The sequence below is a fragment of the Talpa occidentalis genome, unplaced genomic scaffold, assembly GCF_014898055.3.
Source record: "Talpa occidentalis isolate TD23 unplaced genomic scaffold, MPIMG_talOcc4v2.1 talOcc4.10, whole genome shotgun sequence".
Taxonomy (NCBI): Eukaryota; Metazoa; Chordata; class Mammalia; order Eulipotyphla; family Talpidae; genus Talpa; species Talpa occidentalis.
Genome location: NW_023600993.1, coordinates 78,628,193 through 78,642,205, shown reverse-complemented (window position 1 = coordinate 78,642,205; position 14,013 = coordinate 78,628,193). Strand labels below are relative to the sequence as shown.

The 14,013-nt window shown below is 38.7% G+C and overlaps 1 protein-coding gene across 2 annotated transcripts in view; it reads left to right on the top strand.

Moving 5' to 3' along the window:
• SNAP25 (synaptosome associated protein 25) overlaps window positions 1-13,670 on the top strand; it is a 28,892-nt gene extending 15,222 nt beyond the window's left edge. Inside the window, exons 4-7 of one of the 2 annotated variants that reach the window (XM_037494734.1) lie at window positions 774-891; window positions 4,780-4,905; window positions 7,385-7,529; window positions 12,403-13,670. In XM_037494734.1, coding sequence (XP_037350631.1) covers window positions 774-891; window positions 4,780-4,905; window positions 7,385-7,529; window positions 12,403-12,471 — 458 coding nt within the window. In that variant the 3' untranslated portion in view covers window positions 12,472-13,670. Of the gene's footprint in view, window positions 1-773; window positions 892-1,055; window positions 1,174-4,779; window positions 4,906-7,384; window positions 7,530-12,402 lie in introns of both variants that reach the window. The other variant, XM_037494724.2, reaches the window with a different exon arrangement.
• The last annotated feature ends 343 nt before the right edge of the window (window positions 13,671-14,013 follow it).

Sequence of the window (14,013 nt, the reverse complement as noted above, 5' to 3'; positions counted from 1 at the left end):
GTCTTATGTTCCAATCCATTGTTTTTCAGACCCATGCATTCACTTTCCCTGCTTTCTGCCTGGGATTGGTATTTAGCATTTTCCCCTTCATAGAGAATGGGAAATCAGGGGCCAGTCCAAAGCTTTCACAGCTAGTAAACTTAGCTGAATTAAAACATTCCAGTACTAGTAACATTATTGTGCTGATACTGGTTTTTTTATGGCTTCTAAAAACAAAGTTTCTAAAACTAAGAGTTGCTGATGAGCTACTTCTGGCTAGAGAACACTGGTAAGGGAAAATGATCAGTTACCCCTGTACTGTCGCTGCTTTCCCCAAAGGAGAAGATGGATTCTAGTTTCAACTCTAACCTGATCGAGGATGCATAAAAACCAAAAGATACAGGTATTTTAGAGTTGAAGCATATACTTTCTCTAGTAGCCTGAATGCCTCAAAAACAAAAACTAACACCCTGTTTTTCTTTCTCTTGGGTTTCACTGGTGTCTGAGTAAATGACTATTGTGTGCTTCTCTCCTGGACACTCAGAATCAAACAGGCCTACCTACCCTATCCCATCATGTCTGAATTACAAACTATTTTGTGCATCGTTTTGTTCATTTCCTTTCACCCACATCTGTGTAGGACAGCGGCAGAAGTCTACAGCAATGCATCCTCTTGAATAATGCATTGTAATCTCTCTTTCTCCTTCAAATTCCGTTTCACATAGTCATTTCTCATGTTCTGTTGGAAACCCCCAAAAATTCATTCCACACTGTCATCCCTTTGTCCTAACCAGAACAACTCGATCGTGTCGAAGAAGGCATGAACCATATCAACCAAGACATGAAGGAGGCCGAGAAAAATTTAAAAGATTTAGGGAAATGCTGTGGCCTTTTCATATGTCCTTGTAACAAGTAGGTACTGGGTACCAGCTCTAATCTGTGGCGTCCAGTTTTCTTTCTTTCTTTCTTTCTTTTCTTTTTTAATGTCAAAGTGAATGTCTGAAGTTTTGTCTTTTTTTCTTTGTCCTTTTCCATCTGCTTCATTCTGTGGGGATAAAATACTTGTGTTTAATCAGAACAACTGGAACGCATTGAGGAAGGGATGGACCAAATCAATAAGGACATGAAAGAAGCAGAAAAGAATTTGACGGACCTAGGAAAATTCTGCGGGCTTTGTGTGTGTCCCTGTAACAAGTAGGTGCTGCCTGCCTGCCTGAAGCTTTGGTTTCCCAAGGCCCGTCTCCAAGCCTTGACAAGCTCATTCCTGCCAGGCACAGAGGCAGGATGAGCATGTGGCATGCAGAACAGATCAATACCGTCTCCGATGCATTCATCTCATAGCATAGATGATATTAGTAGGAGTTACTGTTGATGCATTAAAAATCAGGCATACTACAGTGAAAGCTTCACTGTCAGCAACTTTTATTGATGAACGTTTCAACATTTTCCAGAAAGTGTACCTCGAGACAGAGACAAGCCTCAAGGAAGAGGCACGTAGGGAATTTTCTTTCCCTCTAACCCCCAAAGCCAAAATGGCACATTTAGAAAAGACTGGGGGTAAGATTGGAAGGTGAGAAATATATTTATATCAAGGTATGATTTTTCAGAGGCAAAAGAGACAGGTAATTTGGCTCAAGTAAGCATTCCATGAGTTAGAGAGGAGGTGACAGACATTCTGTCTTTCAGCTATCTACCAGATGCCATGTCTGGTCAGCTGTGGCTGCACCTAATGCAGAAGCTGCAAGTCTTTTGGCAAGAAGGGCTCAAGCCTTACCAAATTGGACCCATCTCTCTCAAATTTTTCTTCTTGGAACATCTGCCCGTACACTGGCCGAAATGTTGAAATGTGTAGATTTTGCATGCACAACATCACAAAACATTCAACTGTTCTCAAGGTTCTGCAACGCTTTTTTTTGGAATGTAGCAGAAATGTGACATGTGGTTATAAAGGTTTGCAACAGAAGGAACCGGAAAAGGAGGGTTGTGGAAGATAGTCTCATTTGACTAGCAGTGGAAAAAAAAATGCATGAGCAGATCATCTGACATGCATTTCGAAAATTAAACTTCTTACTTGATCTCCCTCACCCCACCCATTTCCCTTTGAACAGAAGTCTTTTTCCTAAAATCTCTCCTGATCCTAGCTTTTAGAATAGAAATTGATGTCATTTCTAGCTGATTATCTGACCATTCACATCCTTTAAACTTTGAGGCTGATTAAAAATATCCCACTTCCTGTTTAGGAGGGGGAGGGGCTCAATTGATAAATAAATTTAAAATGTTAAAAAAAAAATGACCCATGCTAAAGCCTGACTAACTGGAATCTAGCTAACTAGAATCCTTGACTGTACTTACCTTTTAGCAAAAATTGACAAATAAATAAAGAAAAAATTAATCACAAAGGGCAAGTTTAAATCATTCCTCTTTCAGGGTAGTTTAGGAAATTTACATTCTCTAATTCAGTCTCCATCCTTTAACTTCCATATCAAAGAGGACCAAATAATAAGAGCTGAAGTTCAGAGAAAAGTCCATGGGGCACATCAAGAGAAACCCTAACCAAGTAAAGTTCCAATTCTGAAGGCCACTCTAAGACTTCAAGGCAGGAAAGTGGCCCAAGAGTATAAGCACCTCTGAAAAACTGTTTTCCTCCATAGCCCATTGTTAATTTAGAAGATCAGAGAATCCACCCAACGATTCATTGCTAAGCATTCCAGTTAGTCAAGATTTAACTATACATCCTTCCAATGGCATCTTGCCTCCAGGTGAGATTTTCACCTGTTTTGTGATGAATCCCACCAGATTTACGTTCCCTTTTCATCAACTATGTGTGGAGGACAAAATGGAGGCAGCCCCTCAGCCCCCAACGAATTCTTAAGTTCCCCTACAGATTCCACTTTACGGTTGGCAGTAATTCCTTATTGCACAAGAGACCCTATCTGAGCTTCAAAGCTTGACCGAAGTGTTCCCTATTGTGTGTGAATAATGCTTTAAAAACCATGTGTCACAACGCAGTGGCTGGTGGTGCCCCGGACACTCTGAGGGCTTCGCCCGGGCTCGGCATGTTTCCAAGGACTATGGTAGATGTACGGCAGTTCTGTGAGTCTATGTGCAGCATTGTGGGTGCAGTGATTCGCCTTCTTTCAGAAACGCAAACTTCCCTACCCTCCTGACTTTGCCAAAGATGGTATGCCAGACGTTTGACATAGCAGAAAACATCACAAGGTCCATATAATTTCATTTACTAATAGGAGGAAGGAGATGGGGGGATTGGGAAAAAACCAAGCCAGACTCTAAGCTCTCTTAGTTTTTGGATCCTGTCCCACTGAGTGGGCCCATGGCTCTTTAGCACAGTAAATTCTGACAGTTCTGAGGGCTATGGCATTCCACACTAGATTGTGGGAGTTACTGAAATTAATTTGTACAATTTTCTAACTGTCTCCAGGGTTGCTTGGTCCCCAGTCTGCAAATATTAGTATTAGAGCCAGTTATAATAGATGGCTGTGATTTTCTTGTAAATGAAAATTGAAAAGGGGGTTCAAATTCTGGTGTTTTGTAATAGAAAATGTGAAAGGAGGACCAAAGAATGTGCTTTTGTTTTTGGACTAAAAAGCGTGTGGTTTCTACTATGCAAAAAATCCTAAAAACATCTTTGATTGCCTTAAATTACAACACACCCACACCAAAATATGCTGCACATGTTCCTATTGGGCACAACAGGTATGCCTGGATTTTAAGTCTCTCTCCAAGGCAGCTCAGTGAAATACAGCCCCTGGAGACCACACCAGTTTCAGATCACGCTCCCCCCACACCCTCCAGGATAGTTTGAAGTAGGAATTTGTAATTACTCCCACCCCGCCCCTCAGTCCGGCAAAGAAGCTATTGAACCTGCGTTTCAAATCGTCATGAAGGCTATTACTGTCCTGCTAGTGCCATTTTTCGAGAATGATCAACTTCTGGAGTAGTTTGGCTTAAATGAGAATGCTTCACTTTCTACTCATGCCTGTAGCTGGTGCATGAAGAAGACGTAGAGGGATTTCCCTTTTTGGTGCTAGATGGCTTGTTCTCTCTTCTATTTTCCTGCATTCATTTCACTACGCCTCTTTTACTTTTTGTCTCTGTGGACAAAGGTTTGTACATCGACTCTGGATGTATGGTGACTGTTTGGAAGTACCGATATATTATCTAATTCAAATCACTCTAGAGGCAACTCAAAGACCATCACCCTTGGCCAACCACCAATCCTTTATGTCCTTCATGCAGAGTTACAATGGTTAGTTCCACACATGTGGGGGGTGGGGGGAGAGAATTAAACAGGGAATCTTTGCATGAGGTGTGTAAAAACTTGGTCAAGTATGTTTTTCTTGACAGTGTGTTGCCGTGGTGTATTGTACACACTCTACTTGGCAGTCTTGTTTTGTGTCTGTCTGCCAGTATGTTTTTCTGTGTGTTTTGTGTCTCAAAATATAGCTATGTCACTGGAATAGAACTCAGTGCCCTCCAGCTACCTTAATCTAAGTATTAAATTCAACTGAACTACAAAAGGAAACCAAAACAAGAAGTGCCTGTGGGCAAAGTTTGCAGTCTTGACAACTGCAATTTACTCAATTGGAAATGAAATGCTGAGTAGCTGAGGCATGGTGGTGGCCAACTCTTTGGGTCAGGATTATGATATATCGGTATTCTCTAATGCCTCGAATTGAAACTCATTCGCTTGGTTCGGGTTCTTCGCTTGAAGAGGTAACCATTGTTATGACCTTGACACTCCATCCCCTTGCCTTGGCACTCACCCTCTTTTTTGCATAGGCTTAAATCAAGTGATGCTTACAAAAAAGCCTGGGGCAATAATCAGGATGGAGTGGTGGCCAGCCAGCCAGCTCGTGTGGTGGATGAACGGGAACAGATGGCCATCAGTGGTGGCTTCATCCGCAGGTGAGCCTGGTGCAGACGGCACTGTAGCAGTAGGGTGCAACAAGCCGCTCCAAACTAAGTAGTTCTTAAAATAACAATTCTTCTATCATATGTGAATCTGTATGTCAACTGAGTAGTTCTCTGAGACCCTCTCCTGGGCTCACTCATCGCAAGCAACTGGGTACAGCTGATACAAAATGGCCTCCGTCCCTGGTGGATGGATCTGCTGGCAGGATGCCTTCACGTTTCCTCCACATGGCCTCTCCAGCATGCTAGCCCGAATTTCTTATTTGGGCATTCCAAGGGGCAAGCTCCAGCACACAAGCATTTATAATGTTTGCCAAAGCTTCACAAGACAAGGCAAGTCACATGACTACCTCCACCCTCAATGTGGCAGTCAATCAGCATTTCATTCCATAACTTTTGAACAGAATCATTTTTGAACAGAAATTATTGAAGAGATAGTTTACAGAAGTTAATGACAGGGAAAGGCATCAGATGTGAAATTATAGGCATGAAGTAGTTAAAAATTTGTCTTTGGAGTGATTTGGATCTGAATTCATATCTTAAGCAAGCTACCCAATCTTGATCTTCACTTTCCTCTGAATGGAAAAATGTGAGAGGTAGTCTCTGCATAATAATTTCTAGCACAGATTAAGTGAGATAATATGTGGAAAGTTCCTAGCACAGCCTAGGTATCTTATAAAATTCTTATTACTATTATTACATTTGTAAAAATTATATTGAAAAATTAATAGGGAAAGTAAGTAAATGGTAATACTTTGCTAAAAAGCAAATAAAGACAGAACAAGAATTGGTAAAGTACTCATAGACTTTATCAACAGCAGAAAGCATCCCATGGGACAGCTGAAAACTTTTGCTAGTACCGAGAGGCAATTGGTAGAGAGAGATGCAGCTGATGCCAACACCAGCAGGAAATGAAACAGGGAAATAAATAAGTGAAAGGGGAAATGCCCTTTGCCTTCTTCTCTCTCATTGCCCATGGGTTAAAGCTCTCCTGAAATTAAAGATTAAGAGAATCTAGATGATATAGTTGTGGAGCAGTTAGACTTTCAGGACACAGAGAAAAGAAGGTCAGAGAATGATTCTGGAGCTACAAATGGAAAACAATGCACATACCTGGACTCTTATTATTTCCTTTGAGAACCAGAAGCAAAAGCCAACTTAAATATCTATTTAAAAATCTCAAATGAGATCTGTGAATTCAGAACGCGACTCTCATGTGACCAGCAAACAGGATAATTGTAACAAACATTCCTGTTATTTTTTTTATTTTTATTTTTTTTTAATTAATAAATTTTATTTTTATATTCCCCATACAATTTCAACCCCCCCATTCTGACCCCAATCCCTCCCCTCCCGCCCCCCACCCCCCAAAAAGTGTCTCTGGTTCATAGTTTTTGTTGATTTTGATTTTCACTTTCTTATAGTTATTCATTTTCCTGGTCCCTTATTTAAGTATTCTAGATTCCTGCTATGAGTGAGACCATCCGGTATTTTTCTTTTTCTTTTTGGCTTATTTCACAAACATTCCTGTTATTAAAAAGAAAAGAAAACTATCCCTTTTTATAGTCTGCATCACAAGGTTTCAACAGTGACTGGCTAGTTGTTTGTAAAGCTATCTATACTTAGGCTATTTTAGCTGATATTGCTAACCAATAAGCCAGACTCAAGAGACAGGGCATTGTCACCTAGATTTAAGGTCTAGATCACTACCTAGAAAGATAGCTCTATTTTCATTTCTGTTGTACCCAGAGACACATAGTAGGTAAATGTTAATTAACCACAACATTCTGGAATAAATACCATTCGCAATGAAGAGTTAGTACCTTTCTAACCTTCAAGCAGGGTTGTGGAAAAAAATGGCAAAATGGTCAGGCACTTTGAGAGGGGAATCCTTTCCTCAGTTTTCTCCCCTGAAATCACCCATTCACAATGCCATCAAAAACACTCTAACATTGAAATCTGAGCAAACAAATATCATCTTGAACAAATAATGCCCTTTTGCAGTTTCTGGGAGCAAGCAGTATTAAGGAGCAGACTAATTACTGTTACTCTTCCCATGATGTTGTTCCCAAGGACATGAGCAGAGAAAGTCTCTGATTTAGCACAATAAACATTTCCTTTCATTCTGAATTTGACCGTTGGAGATTTGGGTTGTCATTTCAGAAAGAAAAACACAGCTTCTAATAGTTCCATCTTCATTCTCTGACCTGGAAGCCCCCCAATTTAAAGGATTTTACACTTCAAAAATGAAAATGGGATAAACATGAAGGTAGGAAATGATGCACTGATGAAAGTGAGAAAAGTAGATACATTATTCTATTTCATATGCTTCATTAAAAGTAGAAATTCAAGGGTTCAAAAATGAAATTTAAAGTACTACTTAGAGGTCTACAGATTTTCCCGGTGCTTTGGGTCCTTCATATTCAAGGTTTTTCTCATTCTCTTATCTGCTAAAAATTGCTTTGACACTCAGGGTAACAAATGATGCCCGAGAAAATGAAATGGATGAAAACCTGGAGCAGGTGAGCGGCATCATTGGAAACCTCCGTCACATGGCCTTGGACATGGGCAACGAGATCGATACACAGAATCGCCAGATCGACAGGATCATGGAGAAGGTGAGTGTGTGGCAGGAATCAATTTTCCGTTGCTCTTCACTTCTTCTGAAATAACCAAAAAGGAAGTGTGGAGAGCATAATAAGGCCTCAAACCACGACATGGGATTCAGGCACACTGGTAGATAGAGATTTTCTCATTAATTTTCCAAGAGAAAAATTCAGCAACAGATAAATGAAAAGTAGAATTTAATCCAGCAGATTCATCTCTATTTCACACACTGTGTGAGGCACTGAAGGGCATATGGAAGCGAGAGAGACAGATACCATCCTAATGCCAAGAAACTCATAACCCACAGGAGGCAGCAAGCCTCCAGATGAATTTACTACCAAACAAAATGTAATTTGGGAGAACCATGCATAAGAAACTAAGGAGGGTTCGATAAAGAAAGATTTAAGGACCCAGAGATGAAAAAAATCACCAAAAGTAAGTTGAATTTGGATTGAGCCTCGAAGGATGGTTAGGAGCTTTTCAACTAGAGCTGATGTAGGAATAGAATCAGGATATGAGAGAAAGAAAAGTTATTTTAGTTTAGTCAGAAGATGAATATGAGCTTTGATTTTACAAATGTCAAAGCTTTAAGAATAGTTCAAAAAGGCTCAGATTCCATATCCAGGTCAACAGTTCATATGTCCAGATCTTAAAGGAACATATTCCGATGAAGCTGACTTCATCAGAAGCTAACACAAGGCAAAGACACCAGACATGGCTCTAAGACTGAACCCCCGACTGTCCCAAAGAGGCATAAGGAAGAATGGAGAGCAGAATGGGGAAATGTGGGTCTGAAGGCTTGAGGTTAGAAAGAGAACAGAAAGAAACACTGGAAAGATTTTATAAAAAGATTCAAGGCACCAAACACTGATATTTCACACTGGAGAAATCTGACATGACTTCTGTGTCCTTATATTCCACTCCCTCTCCAGTCAGTAGAGTTCTGAATATTCTTTACATTCTCTTAAAGATATTCAATTGCCAAAAGGGGGATATACACACACTATAGGTTTAATAATAACTGTGCATCTATAATCTTATTCTAGTTGACTATCCTTGTGTGGATTTATTCCCTGGGAGATATTGAAGTTTAGACTGTGAAGCCCTGAATTTCTTTTTAACAATTCATTCCACTTTAGTAAACAGAGAAGGATGCTGTTGAGATCCCTTAAATCACAAGGCTAAATACAAGTTTCATGGTATCCACCGAGCCTCCACTGACTTGAAAAAGGAATGAGTAGACATAAAAGGAACTCTTTTCCTTATTATGTTCTATGCACTACATTTAAAACATATCTGATCCCATAAATATTTTTCTTGATCGATATTGAGCTACACAAATGTCAGTGTTGGATGGCAAAATGCTTGTGCTTAGCTTACTTTTGCAGGCTATTACATACTTATTGTTAAGAATCCTTTGATATGCTAAAGCTTTTATTGCTGTGCAAATCAATAGATTTTAGAACAATATTGAGAGTTTCAAAAAGTGGAGTCAATATAAACTGACCTAACCCATTATGGCCAAGAAAAATGAACTACAAAGTAATTGCTAAAGTAGCTTACAACAAAAAAATTATTTGAAAAAACAAGAAGTAATTATTTTCTATTAATGGACCCACTTTATTCACAGGTATTAGTGGGTAGTGTATCAAAACCAATTAGAGTTCCAAAAGAAGTTTTACTAAAAAGGGAAAGTCAAATTTTTATTGATACTGTTAGACTTTAAGGTTTTTTTTTTTTTAAAGTATTCCTAAAAAGGAAAATGACATCTTCATTCTGCCACTTTTCATTTCTGCAATAGTTCTCATCTTTAGGGAAGACCATTCTTTCTGGGCCCAGTTTACTACAAGGACAAAAACATGCAGCTATAAGGTTTAATCAAAGTCAGACAATAGCCTGTCAGGAAAATAGCCACTCCTTGAATACGGAGTTGTTTAAAAAGGGGAGGCAGGCTCTAGGTTGCCTTTGGAGGACTAGCTTAGTTTTTCCCCCCACAATCACAATCTGAAAATTATTTAAATGAAGCCCATTTCCACCCAGTATTGCCCTCAAATGTTACATACTATATGCATAATTATTAAAAGACTTTCAACTTCTCTTGTAAGTTCTCATTTCTGATAACAGGGAACAGAATGTAAAAGTCTCCTGCATATCTAATATCTAATTGAAGTCACACTATAGGAATAATCTTTGATGTTTCTCTCGTTTTCTTGCATGAGTCGAACAACAACCTTCACCCAGTCCCTCAGCCATGATCCTTTGTCACCACTCAGTTTAATAGTGATGTTTTGGAGTCCCAAACAATGTGATTTCCCCCCTTGAAATGCTTTGTATATTTTTTAAAAACCTTGCTTTCTGCTTTAGGGAAATAGACACACACACACACACACACACACACTTGCAAATAAATAATCTTCCAGGTTTAAAAATGTCTATTATTTCTGAAAGCTATTAAAATAGGCCAACCAACGTGCAAGTTTATATCAGATGCTCTATGAGAACTCTCATGAAAGATCGTTAACACAGAAGTTTCAACATGGGGTGAGAATGGGCCTTCGGGTAGGGTAAGCATCCACTTCCTAATTCTGAGCATGGACCTAATGCATCTGTCATGGTCTGAAGTAGAGGCAATTCCCAGGGTGCTCAGCAGGGTGGGCCAGATAGCACCTTCCAAAGCTCTCAGCAGCTCTATGGTGGTCGTATTGGCTTTCTCACAGGGGGAAATCATATAGCTTACCAAGTATGGCACAAGTTTAGGATTCTCTACATAGATATATGAAAACTGGGGTGGGACGTATTCCATAATAAATTCCTAAAGCATAGAAATAGGATGAACATAGAGGCATTTTCCAAATACAGAAAGGTTTCTAAAAAGAGATTATCACAAGATTTTTTTCTGAAAAGACACTCTTTCTGTTACATAATGAAATAAAGATGTGGTACTGTGTATGTCAGATATTCTGTGGGCTTGAATTTTGATATACTTCAGAAAAAAAATGTAAGGGGAAATCACAGATGCTCATCAAACACAGTTCTGTTTCTGCTTTTCCAAGATGCTTTCAGACTCTGCAAGGGGTAACCTCATGTTTGACTTCAAAATATCCCTTGTACCAACAGATGAAAGTTCACAAGTGCATTCTTATGCACTTTCTGGAGAACATTTGTCTCCAGAAATGCCTTCCATTTTTCAATGGATTATTTTTCTCATTTGAGTTTTTCTCAGAGTTTAGGCTGGAAAAATAATATAATTCAACCTGCAGGAACATTGGTTTGAACCTGTAATTTTCCTTTGAAATGAAGAGTCATTATTTCCAATATGATCTGTAACTACAGAGGGAAGATTTAAGAGTCAAGTAATATTGGAGGAAATACTCATTCTCCAAATTAGTAACTAAGGTCAAAAATGTGAGTCTGTAGATCAATACAATCAAGGGAAATTAGTGCTTTATTTCACTTGTTTTGAAAGTCAACTCTAGATTATCCAAACAAATGGTAAGGAACAATTGCCAGATAACTTAGCATTATGAAGAATCTAGAAATATTTCCATTTTAACTTTACAAATTTCTATTTGAAGATGTATAACTCTAGTGTTTTAGGAATTCACAATTAAACTGAAAAAAGAAAACCCAGGTCAGTATTATTTGGAAAGCACCCAGAACAGTAGTAGGCACAAAATCAGAAATCATTGCCTAATACTGCTGATATAAAAATAATTCAGATTCCTATTCCTGCCTCTCCACTTCCTCCTCCTTTTCCCAGTCTAGAAAGGGACCAATATTACCAATCACGATGGAATAAAACAGCCTAAACAGAATCTCTTTCTTTGTCTCTCTACTTACTGACTCATATCTTTCTTAATAGAGTTAGGAATATTTTATTTTTCTGGGTTTAAAAGTCTATCCTGGTAGTAGTCCTAGTTTTGTGCTGCATATACAGCAAGAGGTAAGTCAAGCAGTGAGGAGATGAAACAACGCACACAATTATAGTAAATGTGCCCAGTGTTAAAATAAGCCAGTTATCAAGTCCATAGGATTGGGTCTTCAGAAGTGGGGCTTAACGTTATTAACATCCTCAAAGCAAGTATCACTCAATAATTGTAAAGTAATGTATATTGAACACTCAAATTTTGCAAAACATTATTGTAAGCACAGTATGTATATACACTCTATACACTCATTTCATCCTTACAGCAAGCCTAAGTAATACAGTGATTGACACAGTGATTACCAGTGTGGACTGACTCCAGGTCACTTGCCTCCTCACCTTGGTTTCCCCAATTATTAGTATTATGACTTTAGACAAATTCCTTACATCTTCTCCGACTGGTTTATTTACTTGGAAAAAGTCATTAATACATAAACTGCATAGTTGATGTCAATCTTGATGTTGTCAAAGTTGAATGTATGGAACCCGAGAGACAGTGGTGCTCATTGGTATTATTTATTGCCCCCAGCTTAAAATCAAGAAAACTGCAGTTGCACAGTGCTAAGTAATTTGTCCAAAGTCAAACCGCTAATAAGTTAGACATAATTTGAATCCAGCTGTACTAGTGTGTGTAATGCAACTCTTTTCAATAGAGGTGAGTGCCTATTATAGAAGACACTGGATGTCACTCCAATAGAGAAATATAAACTATAACTCTGTTCTCAAAAGGATGCTCTCTGGTGGGGAAAACTGTGTCTGAGGACTAAGATGAAGTTTCTAAGATGATGGCCAGGAACAACCATAAGTAATGATAATTACTGAAACACACACAAAAAGGGGATGGTCACTTCTGAAGGACAAGGTTTCGATAAGTTGCTTCACTCAAGAAGGGTTGAAATGAATCTAGAAAGATGAATGGAAGGGATAACCATAGTTCTGTTTTCTTCCTTTTTTTCTAGGCTGATTCCAACAAAACCAGAATTGATGAGGCCAACCAACGTGCAACAAAGATGCTGGGGAGTGGTTAAATGTGCCCATCTGAGTTCTCTTCCAAATGCTGTCGGGCAAGATAGCACCTTCATGCTTTTCTCATGGTATTACCTAGTAGGTCTGCACACACACACACACATCAGTTCGCCCGCATTGTGAATGTTGTCTTGTGTCGTCCATCAGTTTCCCAACATATTATGTGTGTTTCGTTCTTTCTGGGTCTCTTTCTTTCCAAAGGTTGTATATAGTGGTCATTTGGTGGCTCTAATTCCCTACATAAAGTATCTTGGGCTTCAGTTTTCCTTTTTATCTCTTCAGTGGCGTTTGCTGAATGATAACAATTTAGGAATGCTCAATGTGCTGTTGATTCTTTCAATACACAGTATTGTTCTTGTAAAACTGTGACATTCCACAGAGCTACTGCCCCAGTCCTTTCTTTGAGTGTCAGGCTCTGAAACTCTCAAAATTTGCTGTCTTTGGTTCTTCTTGGCTGTCATTTGTCTTTATGATTTCATGATTAGACAATGTGGAATAACTTAACAGGCATTGCACTAAAAGTGATGTGATTTATGCATTTATGCATGAGAACTAAATAGATTTTTAGATTCCTACTTAAACAAAATCTTTCCATGACAGTAGCATACTGATGAGAAAACACACAAGCATACAACAAGAAGCATGCTCAGTATTGAGACGCTGTCAAGATTAAGTTATACCAGCAAAACTGCGTAGTGTCACTTTCTTTCTGTCAACATATAGACTTATTAGCCATAATCATCCTCTTTTTTTTTTTTTTAAAAAAAAAGGTGGATTTGACACACTCACCACTTAATCATTTCCAGCAAAATACACGTTTGGCTGAAACTATGTCAAATGGATGTAATATAGGGTTTGTTTGCTGCTTTTGAAGGCGATGTTTTGGAGAAAGCAAACTTGCTGTGAAACAGTGTGGAGATGTAAATTTTGTAAGGCTGACTCATTATTAATCACCATTTCCCCTGTGGTTTGTTATCAGTACAATTCTCTGTTGCTTAATCTAGAGCTATGCACACCAAATTGCTAAGATGTTTAGTAGCTGATAAAGAAACCTTTAAAAATAATATAAATGAATGAAATATAGATAAACTGTGAGATAAATATCATTACAGCATGTAATATTAAATTCCTCCTGTCTCCTGTTGGTTGTGAAAGTGATTGACATTTTGTAGCTAGTTTAAAATTATTAAAAATTATAGACCTCAGATGTCTGCTTTAATTTCTTTATGGACCCCGGCTGATATTTGCACTTACAGGAGGTGATCCCAGCTGCTCTGTCCCAATGGCCCTAAGACAGCCAGTTCTGGATGCTGAGGACGCTGTGTGGAAAAAGCAAAGTTGTCCCTTTAGACACAATTTCAATAGCCGTTGAAGGTTGTCTTGATTTTTATAATCTGTCTCACAAATGCCTGTGTGTGGTTAAAGTGTTAGCTGTGGACAGAAATACAGTTTTCCAAAAGATATATTTTAAAAATCCATGGAAACATATATGCATACTCAGACTGGAGCCTGCCTAGATTCAGATATATTGGGTGTCAATCAGC